Source organism: Clarias gariepinus, chromosome 13, assembly GCF_024256425.1.
Source record: "Clarias gariepinus isolate MV-2021 ecotype Netherlands chromosome 13, CGAR_prim_01v2, whole genome shotgun sequence".
Lineage (NCBI taxonomy): Eukaryota > Metazoa > Chordata > Actinopteri > Siluriformes > Clariidae > Clarias > Clarias gariepinus.
Window position 1 is genome coordinate 28,005,872 of NC_071112.1, and position 18,535 is coordinate 28,024,406.

Here is an 18,535-nt window from a genome sequence, read left to right on the forward strand (position 1 = left end):
TTTCGATACTAATGACGTAATGATTGTGCGTCGCTGCGTTGCTATTGATGCATACATGAGGAGTTTAGGTAGTTATCAGTTTTATATCATATTTAAGATGTTAACGCTGATTTTAACTGAATGAATAAAAACATAGGATTCGGGAATATGGTCGAATCTTATTTTACTTTATATTGTTTGTGTTAGAGCTTTGTTTTTAACCAGAGTGACAGCAACGTGTGTTCAATAACATTTAATGTCATTTATTGTAGCTGACATTAGATGCACAAAAGTTAACACGAGCTCTTAAAGATGTGATTTAAAGTCTGGTATTAGTTCACTTTTATACAAACATTAAAATGCTGTTATTTTTATAATTGTGCCAACAGTTTGCAATGGGATCCTTCATTATAGCAAATTCAAGGACTTGTCTCAGACACCTCTGCCCCCTCCTCAGGCACCCTCTTTATTCCCACTGTGCTCTGCAAAAGACAAATAATCCCACTAATCAGCCTTACTGCACCAAACGAGAAAGAAGACCGTCAGAATTTAACGGCACCAAGCACAGAGATTTCACTCAGAGCGAGAGAGGTTCATTCCCAAAGTCGGTGTTTGCAGCTGGTCATGCCAAAAGAACTGCTGAGATTTTAAAGAAGAAATCAGGAGAGGATAAAGATCCGGAACAAATCAATACGCGTCCGCTGAAAGGCCGGGCAGCATTTGTAGCAGAGATTCCTAATCGTGCTTTGAGCGTTTCAGAATGGAGAGATCTAAAAAGCAGCTCGTCCAGGCCGGAGCGCTTCGAGCTGAGGATGATGGAGGGCTTGCTGGCCGCCGGTGCTGACCTCAGCATTGGTAAATCTCTCCTCAACTACGTCGCTGCTGAAAACGGAACCCTACCGTATGAACTCCTGCTCAGGTATCTGACCCTTTGCGTTTCTTGTGGACATCACTCAGAAGTTTCAGACGTCTACGACATCATGAAAAGCTGCTTTAAGACTCTGGACACTGGAGCCTACAGTTTGTTTGTGAAAGGTCTGAGTCAGACTGAACGCTGGAGGGAAGCCCTGATCATCCTGGAGGACATCAAGAAGGTCATCACGCCGTCTTCCAGAAATTATGGAGATGCTGTGAGCGGGGCTCTTCTCCACGGGGACACGGAGACGGCGTGGCGTCTTTATGACGAGCTGACAGACCTGGGACTGACACCCAATCAGGAAACATGGCGGTGTTTCTTTGAGAGTGGTGCGAGTCAGAGGGAACACAAAGACAAACTCCTGGCCATCCTGACCTACATGAGAGTAAACCAGATATATCCGGAGGAGAAGCTGGTCAGAAGTATTAAAGACTGGTTTGAAAGGTAAGGAAACTAATTTTAGGAATGGAATAGTATATTAAATTTCAAGCAGCATCATCATCTATCCCTTTGGTACATCCTCAGTGGTCAGTGTTGGGTTTGGCTGTGTGTCGATCAAACAAGCCACACTATGAGGTTACACTGATGATCTAACAACTTTGAGGAATTAGGGTGAAATTTGCTAAAATAAAATAGATTTAATTATTTTTACATATGTCTGTTGTAGTGTTCAGTACCAACAAGGTAGTCATTGTTGTGACTTATTAATATATACACATAATTATAGCATCATTATTTCAGATTTTAAAGTCGAGGTACATAAAAACACTCATTCGTATCTTCATATTGCTAGCCTTTAAAGAGTCCGTTTTTCATTTGTCTGTCTTTTCTTTGGCAGTCATAAGATCCAGTTAAACCATAATTATTGCTATAAGTTAGTGCAGATCTTAAGATGTCTAATATGTCTTAAGACGTCATGTTTTATTGCATTACAGGTTACCAGATGAAAACTGGAAAGGAAAGTTTACTTCTGTGGATCCCCGGTGCGTAACCGCCATTACTTTTATGTTTTAAACGTTTGTCTTTACTACGGTACATCATTTTAATCCCAATGTATATAAAGCTCATTTCCGTTAACACGCCTGTAGGTGTAAAGGCTGTAGTAGATTGCCTACTAGTGCAGAAATGAAAATACCTTTATTTGACACAGTCATTAATCCCCAGCTGAACATGCAGGGATAGAGAGTCCTAGACTCCTACCAAAAGAAAATACTATACAATAAAACAAACATTTGCATTGTTGGACAGAGGAGTGTGTAAGGGCTGTGGGACACAACTGGAGTCCATCCAGCTGACAGAGGAGGAGTACGCTCGGCTGAAACAGAGAGTGATGGAGGATGTGATCGAGGGCCGGGACGTCTTCAATAAGACCACGCCTGAGGTTTGATTTACTTCCCTTAACTTCTGTTTGTTTGTTTTTTTATTTCCAAACACACCGTCTGCAGGGGGAAGTCAGCTAGCAGGAGGAACTGAATGAGAACAGTGTGGGGACGGTGTGGAAATAGCATTGAAAACACCATGGGGACAGTATAGGAACAGCATGAGAATAGCTTTGGAACTGTATGGAAACAGTAGGGGAACAAAATAATAATAGCAGGGGTATAGCAGGGTAACTATGGGAACAGTATGTTGACTGTATGAGAATAGCATGGGACCTGTATGGGGACAGTGTGGGAACAGTGCAGTAACTGTAAGGGACTGGTGTGAGGAGAGCATGATAACAGCATTTGAGCAGTGTGGGAACTGTATGGGAACAGTATGCGAATAACATGTGAACAGTACAGGACCAGTGTGGGAATAGTATGTGGTGAATGTGGGAACTGTATGGGAACAGTATAAGTATTAGAATAGTATTGGTTAGCACTGTCGCCTTGCACCTCCAGGGTCCAGGTTCGATTCTCGGCCAGGCTCGATTCCAGTCTCTTGTGTGCATGGAGTTTGCATGTTCTTCCCCGTGCTTGGTGGGTGTCCTCCAGGTACTCTGGTTTCCTCCCACAGTCAGTCCTAAAACCTGTAGATTACCCGTAGTGTGTGAATGAGTGTGTGAGTGTGTATGCTTTATGTGCCCTGCAAAGGATTGGCACCCTGTCCAGGGTGTACCCCGTCTTGTGCCCTAAGCCTCCTGGGATAGACTTCAGGCCCCTGAATACAGGATAAAGTGGTATAGAGAGTGAGTGAGTAGTACGGATTAATACTGTTTAAAAATAGATTCAGGTTGATTTAATTGATCCTTTCTGGGAAAGTTCTTATGCAGTGATATCAGCTCGATCCCTTATTTAACAAAGTTGAGCCGAGCTAAACTAACAGATTTCCCTTTAAAGATAGCATCCAGGAAGCTTAACCAAGGACAAGTCAAAGTATTTAATGCTTAAGCCAGTCCTGGAACACTTAACTTTCCTAGCTTTCTTTGTCTGCATTTCCAGCAGTGACCACCAGGTGGCAGATGCGTCACAGCTGTGTATTTGTTCCACTAGTTCACTCCTCTTTATGAAGCTGCTCATTTATTTATTGCACTGGAATGAAACAGGGTTTTTAAGAAGGTTAATAAAAATACTTAAATAATTCATTGTGTGACAGATGAGGGTCTAAACACTGCACATGCCGGGGGTTATTAATGCGCTACCTTGCGGTATTTCCCGGCCAGTGTCCTCACCAGCTGCCCCAGTGTAGGGCCGTGAGGTAAAGCCTGTCCCATCTGGAGCGTAGCTCTAGGACAGCTGTCTTTCTCCTTATTTTGGACATTTGAGTAATGTGTGTGTGTGTGTGTCTCAGAGAAGGATATCTCATCATTCCTTTTAGAGTGTGAGAGACTCCAACTCTTCATGCAGATTTAGTGTGTGACGCTTTCACCTTCTCCAGGCGCTTAACAACTAATGAAAGCATCCTGCCACAAGAGTAGCATGTTAGCAGGTACGGCATAAAAATATCGAATCTATACTGAAGAATAAACTGCACATGTTTTTGCTTTACCAGTTTTTTTCCCTTTTTTTCTCCCTGGTGTTTACGCTGTTTTTATTTTTTTCTCAGGCTCTCAGGCTGCAGATGTAAATAAAGCACAGGCCTGCAGACTTGCTGCATACTGCCACATTTAGATGGGTTAGGGGCTTTCCAGGACACATACACATATACACACACACACAAACAAACACGAGCGTGTGTGTCTGTATCAGTTTAGCTTGCAAACACAGCACACCAGCCAGAATTAGGACATAGTCAACACACGGTATCACACGTCTCCACTGAAATTCCCACTGCCGCAGGAACACGGTGGTTATTTCTGTTCCCGCGCAAATCATTTCCACTAATGTCTCTTTTCACACGTACGGTTTATTTATAATCAGTCCTGTGATGATAATATTCCATGAGTTTTACCGTGCACGCCGTTGTTATTGTCGACGCTTCGCTCGATAGTGAAGGTTAAAATTACTCCAGAAATGTTTCCGCGTTCTAAATTATATCCTTAAATGATTGATTGTTGTATTTTGCGATGCAGTATTACTAATGTTAACGTATTCATGTTTTTTATTATTTTATCATAACTTCTATCGATCTTTCGTTGTAGACTCGTTACATCTCGGTCAGGTTGCTGTTTTGAGGTCATTAGCAGAAGTAGTTTGTCGGGTTTAAGACAAGAGTCTCCATGCAGGACAAACGCAGTACTGTAATCTGTGATAAAATAATAAAATACTAAACCATCGTGCCATGAAGCTCTAGAATGCATGCTTTGAGTTTTTGTGCAAAACTTGTGGACGTTGTGGACATGGTCTGTGTTTGTGTGTGTGTGTGTGTCTGTGGTGAGACGCTCGTTTGTGGGTGTTATGGCTGAGGCACGTTCGTGGCACAAAGGGGTTTCACATTTCAGCCCTCAAAGGCCTCTCACATGAGTGACCATGGAAAGTCCCTGTGTGTGTGCATGTATGTGTGTGTATATGTGTGTTTGGGCCCCCCCATTGCTGAAGTGAAACCATCCCAGGACTTTGCAACCCCTCCCACAGATCTCACACACACATTATTTAATGCACACCTTTATAACGTATTTAGAAGCAGTGCAACAGTCTGTTTATAAACTAGATTACATGAAACAAATATGTAGAATGTGGTTTTGGCATTAAGCGATGTGCACATGGCTCCAGGATGCCGTCTCATCCCGGTGTTGATGGAAATCGGTCGTGGGGGAGGGGAGACAGCCTTGCTCTGTGGTGTCAGTCACAGAGACACGAGGCAGTTTTGGGCGTCTGTAAGCTCGAGCAGGCAGAAGTGGGCGGATAGCGCTCTTCACTGAGTGTTTTCAGCTTATTATGTTCCTGAGCTTAAACTCCTCTGCTCTGAAGAAAACTTCTGACATTGGAGCCTCCTTTCATAAATGTTAAGCTTTAAATTGTATAAAACTGTATAATGTGGAATGTGGAAGCATCGCATTAATGTAGACCTGTAAATCATAAATCACGAAATATTTTAAAGAGAAGTTCCTTCTTGATGCCTATTTTCTCGCCATTTGCTTGTAACATGACACAGTGGTTACATTTTCCTTGGGTTAGATCCTAGATAAACGCGGCGCTGCTGCGTCTGCTCGCTCTAAACGCAAACCTCGCTTTTCCGAAGGTTTTCGCGGTGTAATATCTAACACTCCAATCAGCTGCCTGAAGTTCATTTCCCTCTGTGTGTAAGGATTATTCGACTCTTTCAGACATCAAGGCTCCAAAACCTAAGTGCGTCCTGCAGGCAGTGTGAAATGCAAGTTACTTACGTTTAAATAATTGGATTTAAAACAATAAGTGTTTGATCTTTTCCGTTTAAATAAATCACTGATAAAAAGCCTGGAGAAGAGCTGAAAAGTGTTTTGTTCAGGTTTAGATTGATGAATGATTGGTTTCTAGGCTTTGTTGGTAAAAAAAGAAAAAAATTAGAATAAATGAGTGGATATCAGATTTTATGTCAAAATCAAAACATTTTCCATTTTAGTCTGTGCCAAAAAGACAAAAGCGGTTGTAAAGCCAATGAACACGGCCTACATGGATCAGGAAATATCAGGATGTCTGCAGGTTTAAATCTGTCTGAACTGTGACACGCACAAATAAAAGTCTCATGTGTTTTATGGATTAAAACTCCTAAAATCCATTAAAGCACTCCGGACACACACGCAACGCAACAAGGAAGCATCTCAGAATCAAGAACTGATACTGTAAGTGTCGCCTAATCGTCTCTCAAAGGAACCCTTGTGGAAAGTGATGATGGTGAGGTCCCTCATTAGAAACCAGAAATCTTATACAAGCATATACAAACAACATTTAAAGGTGTGTGTGTGAGTGTGTGTGAGTGTGTGTGAGTGTGTGTGGGGGTGGGGGGTATGACTGGGTTAATAATTAATGGTTATGTACCGTGCTGTCCCACACCCAATGCACACACATGCAGGGTGGAGTTACGCTCGCATACACACACGTGACCTGGTCATGCAGAGTGGGAATCCCCGCACTTTCTGTTCTCATTGAGCTTTGACACGGGCCTGACTGCAAACCTGACATCTGTAGAATGTAAACGCACACACGCACACACATATAGATAAAAAGGCGATGTTTACAAAATATAGTTAATGTATAAGAAAAAAAAATAAAAGTAAAAAGTTACTGTATTATTAATACTACAAATAATAATAATAATAATTATTATTATTATAATTATTATAAAGGACACCTACGAGAAAATGGTAATAAAATACACACAAATAGCACGGGGGTAAGCAGTTCTTTAATGTCTCTTTTTCATGAATGATCCGACTGTAAATTTAAACTAAATAATAATAATAAATATATTATATAAGGTTAGTGTTTAAAGCTGTATTCAGAGTATTGGTTGTTTTTAACCGTACGTAAAACAAAAGATTGGGCCTATATCAGTAGGAACAAAATTCAACACAATAATATATAAAAGTATAAAAGTGACATGTTTGACTTTGACTTGATCCATCCTCAAGTGTTATAACGAACCCTAGTCACGTGACTACGCCTTTAATATATACATTTTTTTCCCTAATTTAGTCGTGTCCAATTTCCCCTGTCACTAGGGGGCTCCCACATTAAGGCTATTACTACCCCTCAGTCGGAAGGGCCGAAGACCATCACGTGTTTTCTCCTAACCACATGACGCCAGCCGGCTGCTTCTTTTCGAACTGCTCGCTCACGCACACTCGGAGGACAGCGCTATCCGCTCCTTCTGCCTGCGTGAGCTCACAGACGCCCCTGATTGGCTGTAGAGCCGTGATTAATGTGGGAGCACGAAGTACCTCTCATCCCTCCCCTCTGAGAGAGCTCGGCCAATCAGCTCTCTCTAGACCTCCGGCTGCGAGAGGTTACAGCATCACCCCGGAAAGTCATGTGACAAGACCTCAAATATTATAATAAGCCCTAGTCACATGACCAAGCCATTAAATATTATAATTAGCTGTAGTCATGTGACTAAGTCCTTAAAAACTATAATAAGCCGTAGTCACATGACCAAGCCATTAAATATTATTGTGATTGAGCTCTTAAATATTGTGCCGAACCCCAGTCATGGGACAAAATCCTCAAATATTATTATGAGCCCTAGTCACGTGACTAAGCACTTAAATAAGAGCCCCAGTCATGTGACTTACTGTGGCACATAAATACTTTAAAAGCCCTAGTCATGTGACTAAGTTCTCCTTTTTGGAACCTTTAGAAATGTTCGTGAACAATTTGCATATTAAGAAGTCTTCCAGTGTTTAATTTAGCGCTTTCGCTTTGTCATGTTATATGTATTGTTTTAAATTTAACTTAAAAAATGTACCCGTTTACATGATGAGATGAGAAATTTATTCTGGTGCTTCAAGGCAAAATTCTATAGGACGGATGCGTCCTTAAATATACACAACATAAAAGCTAAAAAAAAAACACCAGGCCACTTCTCTCTCAATCACACACACACAGACGTACACACACATACACACGGTCTCTTAAGTGTTCTTGTGGTTTTTCCCTCACATTCTTTTTTTCTGTTTGAGTATCAGGAACTTCTTGAAAGTCGTCTGTAAGACTGCAGTGACGAAACTGAAAGTGTGTGTGTGTGTTTCTGTGTACTGCTGCCAACACTCTGCTTCAGAGAGGCTTTATAATTTTGGATAAACACAACAATCAGTTCCCTCCACACACACACACATTGAACATGTTTACACAGCTGCGGCATCAATCATCAGAAAAGTGTAGAGAAGGACAGATGAGCTGAAAAAGACAGACAGGTCCGAGGAGACAAATGGATTTGATAAGGCAGGCAGATTCACTCAGAATAACAGACAGACATGTAGGTACAGACACGCAAAAGACGAAAGACATGCAGACAAACAGATGTAGAGGAAGACACGTATGTAGACGGTCTGTGTAGAGAAAGACAAGTGTGCAGACGGTCTGCGTTGAGACAACGATTAGTGCAGACGGTCCACGTAGAGACGGACACACACAGGCGGACAGAGACAGAGAGACAGGTTTGTAGACAGACATGCACGGGCAGACAGCAGGATCATTACAGTATAAACAGTAGTCAGTGTTAGACGCGTGTTTGGACGGTAATAAATGCGTTACAAACAATTTACTCCACTTGGCCTGTAACAGGTGAACTGTCTGTCTCTCGAGCTGCAGTGAGACAGCTTCAGCTCAGTTCATTCATTCCTCTTGTGGTTCACGGAAAGTTTAAGGGACGTTCCAGCTGCAGAACAAAGCCACGACCTAGTGATTGTGTTGTAGATTGAACACTCCTAACTGAACCTACGCACACACACACACACACACACACACACACACAGCAGCTCATCTCTACATACACACACAGCAGTTTATCTACGTGCACACACACACGGCTGCTCAACTGCACACACTCACACACACGGCTGCTCAACTGCACACACTCACACACACACGGTTGCTCATCAACACACATACACAAACATCTACACACACACATCTACATGCCTATGCATGCACACATCGACTCATCTGCACACACACACACACACACACACACATAAAGTTCTCTGACTTCCTCCTTGGGTGTTTCTCCCTTTGTTTTGGTTTGAATGGGACGCTGGCGCGGGGCCAAGAACATACTGATCAGTGCATGGAGAGCAAACAGTGCGGGAAATTCCAGCTGGAGCCGCGCCACGAGCTCCACCCTCCCCGCACAGCTCCACCTCCCCTAACACACACCTCCATTCTGTGCAGAGCACACACAATCCACACAATCTCCTTATGCCACACTGCGTCCCGTGGTGGTGTGTGTATGCCTTTACAAGTCCTGCAGCCTAGACACACACACACACACACTCGACACAAACATGTCTCAGGGAACTTTATTCTTTTTAAGATCTGAGATAAGACCATTATTCGTCCCACTGTGGGGAACTTTACAACAATCATTGCTTTGTTAAGACCGTCCCAGCTTGTTGTCTCCTCTGTCCTAACACGCTGACACTGGAGACTCCTTCACACAAACGTTACGGAAACACATTCGCCCTTACACAAAACCACATCAACCACAATTTCTCAAAAAACTATTTCTTAGCGGGGCATCCGCTGTCGATGCGTGTAAATACAGACCTGTGCTACTGTCAGAGCTGCTGTTATAGAGAATGAATCAACGGCTCCTGACCAGTCAGAGTCCAGACCACGTCGTGTAACAAGAGCACCTTTGTGTATTTTCGCACTGAATTATTTTCCACAGAAAAAGAATAATGCTATGGCTTTTTTTTTCAGGAGCTGGAGAGTTTTAAGAAATTTGTGAAGGGCCGCCCTGCATTTGATGTCATCATTGACGGCCTGAACGTAGCGAGCGCCACGCCGAAGTGTGCCAAGTCAGAGACGGTAAGTGTTTAGAGTGTTCGTGTTAAATTAAGCCTAAGAAACGGCTCGGGTCGTGTTCTGGAAAATACAGAGTCAGCCTCTAGTTTTTAATCTCATTTTGTCTTTTTAATCCTTTCATATTTTCGGTGCTTTTATTTAGTATTTAAGTATAAAACGGTACTGAGATCTGTTAAAGCACTTCTGACGATTTAGTCATAGAGGTTTAGTGCACCAAGCCAAACTGCTAGACTGGTGGCTATAGATTTCCCCTACTACAGCGACGTAGCTGGAAACTACGGAGGCAAACCTCAGACAGCGGTTCAATCTGATTTGTGGTAAAGAAGAACGTTTTACTTTTGTTTCTTTAAGATTCTGAATATTTATTTTTCTAAATGAAACAGAATAAAAATAATGAACAAACACAACTTAATGCTAAACGTCCTGGGGGCATTCGAGTCAAAACTGATTAACGCTCACTCAAGACCTCAAACACAGTCTGGTGATGAGACTCTTAAAAAAAAAAAAAAAATTAAATGGTGCAAACATTTTAAAGAAGGCCGTACTTCTGTAAATGACGATCCCGGCCGAGGTGGGTCGGAGCCCATTGCAGTCGTTTCCATGAACATTCAGCGAGTGGAACGCCTGGTCCTTAAGAATCGACAGACAATTGTTGCCAACATGCAGAAGAGACGCTTCTCTGTGTGCGAACTGTACACAAAATCATTCATAAATACCACTTGCGCATTACAGGAATTGGGCTGGGAATTATTTTCACATCACTCGTACAGTGCAGACCTGACCTCGCTCCAAGACATTTTCACATGTTTGGGCCATTAAAGGAATTCCTGGGAGGCCGGCGATTTAGATATGATGCAGGCAGTCTGATCATGGCTAGTAAATTTAAACTCTGTACCTTGACAAGCACTAGTAAATAAGTGCATTAGTGTAACAGGGGATTATATATAGAAATAAAGAAAATCTTTACTCTTGTTTTTCTGAACAATCAAAAGTCCTGGTGTGACTTGAACAGCCGTTGTATTCATAAAATTTTTATTTCTTGCATTTCCAAACATTTTTTTTTTTGTCACACCATCTTTGTTAAGAAGCAGTAAAATAAAGACTAATAAATAATTATGTATGAAATTATTTCATGCAGTGATCATATAATTAAATGAGAGAGGTGTGTTATTATTATTATTATTTTTATTATTATTTTTTAAAGTATATAAAGTAAATGCTACAGTAATTATTAAATTATTCAAAGTGTTTTCAAAACGGCATTTAAATGAAGAAAAGCTCAGTGTGAAATTCACCTGCGTGTATATTGTGTCGATTAATCCGACGCTTTCCGCAGTTTAATAATTTAGAAAACCCACAATTACTCATCGTTGAAAAAGGGAAAAGCCTTCTGATTAATTAAGTGCCTCCTCCACGGGTGCGAGCGCGAGTCCCTGCTGGTTTTATTTTTGCGTCTGACCTTGTTCCAGTTTTCTGTTCTCAAAAAGTTTCTTGGCTTTGACTTGTCACCTATTTTGAGTGGTGTTATTCCCCTGCTCTGTCCATTTCACCCATCGGCATCAGAATAGACATGCTTCGTTTGCATCCTTTTAAGGTCTACTTATTGGGAAAGGTCAAAGGTCAAACCACGAATCCAGGAGTGTCAGACATACGGTTCACAGGGAGAATAAAGGTTCTGGGCCATTAAATAAATTTACAAAATGTGTTCTAAATAAAATTTTGTGGAATGCAACTGAATTTTGAAAAAAAATCTTTTAAATAGCTATGTTCCTCCACTAGGGGGCGAACTGGAGCAAGAAACTCAGCTACTCGTTAAATCTGCAAATGATCAGCAATTCTTTATTCACATACTAAATATTTGATGCTGTGCACATATTTTTGTGATTTTGAGAATTTGTCACATAATTGCTCGTACAGTTGAGATAAGTGATGATAAAAAAAATTGATGATCCTTAAAGGGCCCCTATAATGCATAATTATTATTACGTCATGTTTAGATGATCATATGCGTCTGCAGTCTGCATGTAGAAAAAAAGATTTCCTGTTCATCATCCTTTTTCTATTCTGCTGTACTTTTGGCCGGGTTTAAAACAAACCGATGAAATTTTTCCCCCTAATGTGACCTCATATGAGAGAACCCCCCCCCCCCTCCCCATGACATGCTGCTGAACTCTTCTGTTCTCTGGAGTGGCGTGGCTCAGCAGTATCTTATTTACACAGACACTGAAACAGTGCATTTCGAGGAGGAGAGAAACAGAGGGAGTTTGAGGTATAAAAATGCATTGTGCCAGGGGTATTTCAACTGGACCATACACACACACACACACACACACACACACACATATATTGGACGGTGCTTCGAGACCTGTGTTCACTTGTTACAGAAATAGTCAAATTTGGGACTTTTAATGTGCAGTTACACTACCAGTCAAAAGTTTGGACACAAATTCTAATTCCATAGTCTTTCCTGATTTTTATTTCTTTTTAAACTGAAGGCATCCAAAATATGCAGTAATCTCATTCAAACAGTTGATATTGAGATGCAGGGACAGGAATCACCAAGAACCTCCTGATTCAATATTATCATTATATTCAGCCGATTCAATTTGTATAGCGATTCTATAAGGAACATAATTTGATAGAAATCCCAATCTTATTTATTATTTTTCAGATTTTCCCAATCCTATTTATTTATTTATTTTTTTCAATTTTTCAGATTTTGTTAGAATTCTAAACAAACCTGGCAAAAAATTATCTTCTACTACGCATGATGTTTTACTGTGTATTAGTTTCGAGTGCACCACCTGTCGGAGTAAGTAAAACAGCAACATTTTACCACGTTAAAAGCAAAATCTATAAAAAAATAATTTTTTTAATTCGGCTTTGAAGTCAGTTTGGAGATGCGTGATTTGCCATAGAAAAGAATTGCGATATTTAACTGAATCGATTTTCCCCCCAGCTCTACTACTAACGCTCTGTAACGCTTCATAACGGCTCTAAACTGAGGTGCTGTTTGTTAATTGTTAATTGTTTCTGAGGCTGGTGACTCTAAATGAACTTCTCCTCTGCAGCAGAGGTCAGTTTTGGTCTTGCGTTCCTGGGAAGGTTCTTCATGAGAGACAGTTTCATCACGGAGCTTGATGGGTTTTGCAAATGCACTTGACACAATACTGTTCTTGCAAGAACTATTCCAGAAGTCAGTTTGGTGGATAACCATCTCCAACCAGAACAGCTGACTTAAAATCACATCTGGTTGTTGTTTTTGTTGTTGTCGTTACATAACTTTTGAACTGGTTCTGTATGTACGGTAAACTGTTGTAAAACTACATCCTACATTTCCAGATAAACAATAAACGTTTATTTTTTGGCCACGCCAGCCTTGAGGAAACGCAGGCCTGTGTGCTGGTGCTTTTCTTAAGGCCTTAAGTGCTCTGCTGATTCGTTCCTCCTCACATGTCAGGGTTGAAGTTCGATCGTTAAACAGGTTGTTCTGGTGAGTGTGGTGATTTCCAGTTTGTTTACAGGGCACAGTTCACTTCCTTATGATGAATTAGCAGAAATGATAACAGCTGCTGATCAGGACATTGTGTGTGTGTGTGTGTGTGTGAGAGAGAGAGAGAAAACAGGAAACACACCCTCATCATCGCAGTGACCATGCTTCACATTACACACGTAATAAACATGACTGTGTGTGTGTGTGTGTGTGTGTGTGTGTGTGTGTGTGTGTGTGTGTGTGCGCGTGTGCGATTCCAGACTCGATGACAGTGTCTTTCTGAATTTCCAGTTTGTGCCGTGCTAATAACCTCAAATCATTTCCTTTACCCTTCAGTTCTGTGTCTCAGAATGAGTGCACGACTCCAGTGGCTAAAATAAAAGCAAGTGATAATAAGAGTTATACTAATGTATTAAAATGTATAACATATTAAATAGGTATTCAAATTAAATCTGTAATCTGTAAATCTGTAAATATGTGCATATCTTTTAAAATGTTTATTTTATATTTCCACTAAGATATAAATAAATTATCTAAATATGAGATAACCTATAGTGTGTAGTATTAAAATGTCAGTAAAAAATTATAGACTTATTTAATTGTCATGAAAGTGATGCACAACCTCTGATTATATAAAAAAAATTATATATATAAAATGTAGGTTTAGAAAGAACCCTGTAAAATTTCAACAGATAAGCTACAAACAGTGACCTTGTTTATTCTTCAATATTTGTGACGATTCAATTTCCTTTGTGATTATAAATGTCGTGATTTTATAAAAATCTCAATCCCTTTTTTTTCTCAGATTTTGTTACAATTCCAAACAAACTTGGCAAATAATTTGTTCCTACTACACATGATGCTGTACTGTGTGAATAGTTTAGAGATTCCAGCATCACTGATCTGTAATTAGTGTTACGAGATGTTGTAAAACCCTCACCGTGTCACTTCTGATCTGTTAATTAGAGCGTTTTGTCTTGCTGCTATTAATAGCTACAGGAATAAGGATGTAAACCTCCAGACGTTTTCATCGGATGGTTATTCTTAGCGTGTTCTTTAACGTCTAAAGTCTTGCCGCATTTCCTTCACTTGTATAAGACGTAAATATCTCTGTAGCAGGAAGAGTGTCCAGAATGGAGACTGGGAATGAGTCACTTTCCCGCCTGCTGCTGTTCGCGATTCTCACCCCGAGGGTCTCAACACGGGGGGGAAATCCTCTCAGACAAACCCTCATTATCATTTACAAATAGTGACATCATCACTGACCTTAAAACTGTCGAGATGTGAATACACACTAACTGGAATACTGTGATCAAATGTGTCACCTTTTCTGCTATTTTTTTTATTATTGTAATATATATATATATATATATATATATATATATATATAAACTGGATTAATAACATTTGTATAGGTGAGGACATTTCTGAGGTCATATAGTGCATATGTACCTATAGTGGAATCACGTCGGTTTACATTCAAAATAAAAAATAAATAACGTATATAATAAAATGTATAAAAGATGTAAATATACTTTTACAAATAGCAAAATGTAACAAAATTTTTACTTTTTGTGTCTGAAAGTGTCATTTCCCAATTGTATCTGCATAGAAAAGTAAAGTGAAAAACTATAAGTTCTGCTTTTGTGACCTGAACAGTACTTTTTTACAATTCCAGTTGAATTCAGCGGTAAGCTGCTGAAGTATAACTTTCTGGAATGTTTGATTACAATTTTAGAGTATTCCAGAAGTTTTCTGAATTTTATTTATTTTTTTACTTTCCAGAAGCTTCCAGAACTAGAATGGATCAAAACATTTAAGGGCTTAAATTATTATTATTATTATTTTTTTTTTTTTTTTTACAAATGTCTATAAATGTTCTTTCTAAAACATTTATAGCAGTACAGTATAAATACAAATCCAAAAAAATGTGATTTTCGTTTCAGAGACTGAATTGGATAGATACATTAAGTGCTAGTGTTTGGCTAAATTCATTATACATGGCATCAAGAGGCTGTAAGCATCGCCAGAAGCATTTCGCTATGTCTGTGGTAAATTTATCAACACAAAAGCAAAAAAGTCCTGTGGCAGTGTCTGCTAAGATGTGTGAGGCCTACAAGGCATAGAAATGCATCTGCTATCATATATCCAGACATTGCATCATCCATCGCCCCAGTGCCACACAGACCAGAGCTCCTCGTGCCTACTCCCCCAAAGAGAGATCAGTTGTCTTTAAAAAAGAGCAACACTTCAGAAGAGGATGAAGAATTTGTTGATCCATATTACCGGGATGCAGTAGAAGGGAGAAATCCATACTACCGCTACTAAGACCTCAACAACATGGTGATAGACCTTGGAGTCACAACATACAAAAAGCCAAGCTTCGTCATCAAAGACTCAAGCAGGGGAACTTGCTACGTGAAAGTGTGCATGTAGCAGATGTATTTTTCAAGCTTCTTCAGCCGTCAAGATGAGTTTGCTTCTGCAATAATTGTGACTGTGTCTGTTTAAAGCAATTGGAATTTTGTCTAACCCCAGTGAGTTCATTGACAGTTCATGCAGGAGCCTCAAAAGTGTGCTGCTTCATAACAGAAATATGTATTCATCTCTTTCACTGGCTCACTCGGTGCAGCTTAGAGAGGAATACAGCAGCGTTAAAATCTTGTTAGATGCTTCGAAGTACAAGGAGGTGATCAGAGACTTCAAAATGTTGGCATTCCTAATGGGATATTAGGATATTCATGATATATCTGCCTTTTGGACAGCAGGGACACAGTGGCAGACTGTGGGTGACGGCGGCAAGGAAAAAATCCCTGAGATGGCAATAGGAAGAAACCTTGAGAGGAAGCAGACTTTCTCTCTCTCACACACACACACACACTAACAGAACGACTGCTTTGTCGGGAAACTTCTTTAACAAGCAACCTTTCTAATGACGATTGCTTTTGCTCATGGATGTTGGATATACAAGAGACGCACGCGCACTGAGACTGAGCATGGAAGACGATTACCCATAATCCCGCAGCGCGCGAGAGAAGAAACATTGGCTCAGTTTTGATCATGTGACTTATGGCACACAGCAGACAAAGTACATGCATGCTACTCATATACCAAGCCCTAGTTTGTTCATTAAGGTAAATTTTATTGAAAAGATTTTGCTCATCTTGAAAAATGCTCACAGACCGAGTTACTCGCAATCAAAGGGTCCACTGTACTATTTGAGGACAAAAATAGTTTCATTGAGTTATATATAATTATAATTACTTAAAATTAATAACTAAATGCATAGGTAAAGTCACTGGACAGCTTATTAGGAACACCTGGTTTCTGATCATGCTCACATCAAATAGCAGAATGTCAACAAATCTCATTGATTTGTCTGGGTCAAAGGTGAGTTTGAGTATTTCAGAAACCTTCTGAGGTTTTCTCACACACAGTTGTCAAGCTACACATGGGGTTCCAGAGCTGCCAGTGATCCAGACCCCTTCTGCCCTCCTGACATGTCTGACTCATCCTGGTGCCCCGCTTCCGTTGCATTGAGGCCGCATGTGGTCTGTTTGCGATGCATGTGGTGACTGGGGACGGTTCACCTTTACCATAAAATGGCTTTGTTACATAAAATGTCTTTGTTACCACAAAGAATCTTTGTCTCTGTAGACTTGTGACTGCATCATACAATAGTTCAAGATGAAATTCTTACAAACAGCCTCCAGGAACGAAACTCGACTCCATATTAACTTAAACACATCTTCTGTTATATTGACCTTTTAGCTGCCTAACACACAGTATGACTGTAGATGTAGATGAATTGCATTGAATTGGTACAAAAAACAAAAACATTCTCCATGGATACATTTCTGCTTCATGTAAACACAGAGGCTGCTCATTCCGACAATGCATTTACACATTGTTTGTGTGTGTGTGTGTCCTGTAGCTGTTAGCAGTAGTCTCGGAGCTTCAGGGTCTGAACGTTCTGGTTCTGGGAAGAAAGCACATGCAGCAGCCGTCACGAAACTGGAATAGACACGATATGAACCAGATCAAACAGAAAGCACACTGCTTTTTCACCGAGAACATGTAAGTGACACACACATATACACACACTCTCACACACAATACACCTGTTCACGTAGATAGATTATAGAAAACAACACCTGGCCAGTGTACAGTATATATGATGTACAATAACAGACTCTAGATCTTCCTGGTAATGACAAATATCATTTTTAAAAATGTAAGCTGTGATGTCACATAGTAACCATGCCCTGACTGTTTCTCAGCTCAGAGGATGACCCATTTCTGCTCTATGCCGCATTGCACTCTGGGAATCACTGTAATTTTGTGAGCCGAGACCTAATGAGGGATCACAAAGCATGTCTCCCGGACAGCGCCACACGACGTCTCTTTTTTAAGTGGCAGCGTGGACATCAGCTAGTGTTTAGCAGCTTCATTCCAGGCAAAAGGATTCGTTTTCAGGTGAGTACACAGTCAGAACAATTAAGCTGTCTTTATCACTGCATGTATGTCCAAGATTTAAAAAAAATATTTTTTTTTTTTTCAGAGGACATCTGTCTACGATACGATCATCCAGAGCTGTGGAAAGACATGGCACATACCTTATGACAAGGACGGAGAAGAGCGGAGCACATATGAAGTTCCCCAGACATGGCTGTGTCTCAGTAACAATGTGTGAAATGTGTATGAAGTAGACCGATTAAGAAATAAATAAAAAAATATTTGCCAGTTATTGTGGTGTTCGTATAATTTAATAAATTTAATGATATTAAAGCTAATAAACAGCAAAAAACAATGACAGTGAAGGAAATAAACGGGATGGGGTTCTGTGTTATCAAAAGTTTTAATTAATTAAAATTATATTAGTGGCTCAGTGGTCAGTTTCTTTCCTCCCATACAGAAGACCCGGGGCTCTTAGCTGCCACACAATGCCCAAACCCCAGCCACCTGGTGCATTGTTGGTCCAAAGAAGAATTGCATCAGGAAGGGCATCCAGCCTAAAATCTGTGGCAAGTTGTTGATCATGAGACTTGTGTGCTACCATTACCTGCGAAAGGAGTGTGCAGTCAATTTGTTGCGCTGCTCGAACGCCTCGGCAGTCTCTAATTCTGCCTGTCGTATGTTATCGCTGTAGACGCTCTGCAGTCTGATCCAGAGTTTCAGTAGCAATGAGGTATACTGTAAGTACCCGTTTCTGTTGTAAATGATGAACTGTTACAGCAGGTGAGGAACACCTGTGACATGTACTGCCTTCAAGTATAGATGATT

General features: G+C 40.4%; 1 protein-coding gene across 1 annotated transcript; it reads left to right on the forward strand.

Annotated features, from left to right (window-relative positions):
• The first annotated feature begins 26 nt into the window (after positions 1-26).
• prorp (protein only RNase P catalytic subunit) lies at positions 27-17,990 on the forward strand. The gene is made up of 8 exons (XM_053509267.1): positions 27-68; positions 369-1,339; positions 1,831-1,878; positions 2,144-2,276; positions 9,655-9,762; positions 17,187-17,329; positions 17,533-17,728; positions 17,814-17,990. Exons 2-8 carry the CDS (start codon positions 375-377, stop codon positions 17,943-17,945), a joined length of 1,725 nt encoding a protein of 574 aa, XP_053365242.1. The 5' UTR covers positions 27-68; positions 369-374; the 3' UTR covers positions 17,946-17,990.
• Positions 17,991-18,535: the final 545 nt, after the last annotated feature.

What these genes read in the sequence shown, in the direction of transcription:
- prorp (XM_053509267.1), top strand. Translation starts at nt 375, where the DNA reads ATGGGATCCTTCATTATAGCAAATTCAAGGACTTGTCTCAGACACCTC. An exon ending in ATTAAAGACTGGTTTGAAAG is followed by an intron (nt 1,340 to 1,830) that starts GTAAGGAAACTA and finishes ATTGCATTACAG; the next exon opens with GTTACCAGATGAAAACTGGA. An exon ending in AGTGTGCCAAGTCAGAGACG is followed by an intron (nt 9,763 to 17,186) that starts GTAAGTGTTTAG and finishes TGTGTCCTGTAG; the next exon opens with CTGTTAGCAGTAGTCTCGGA.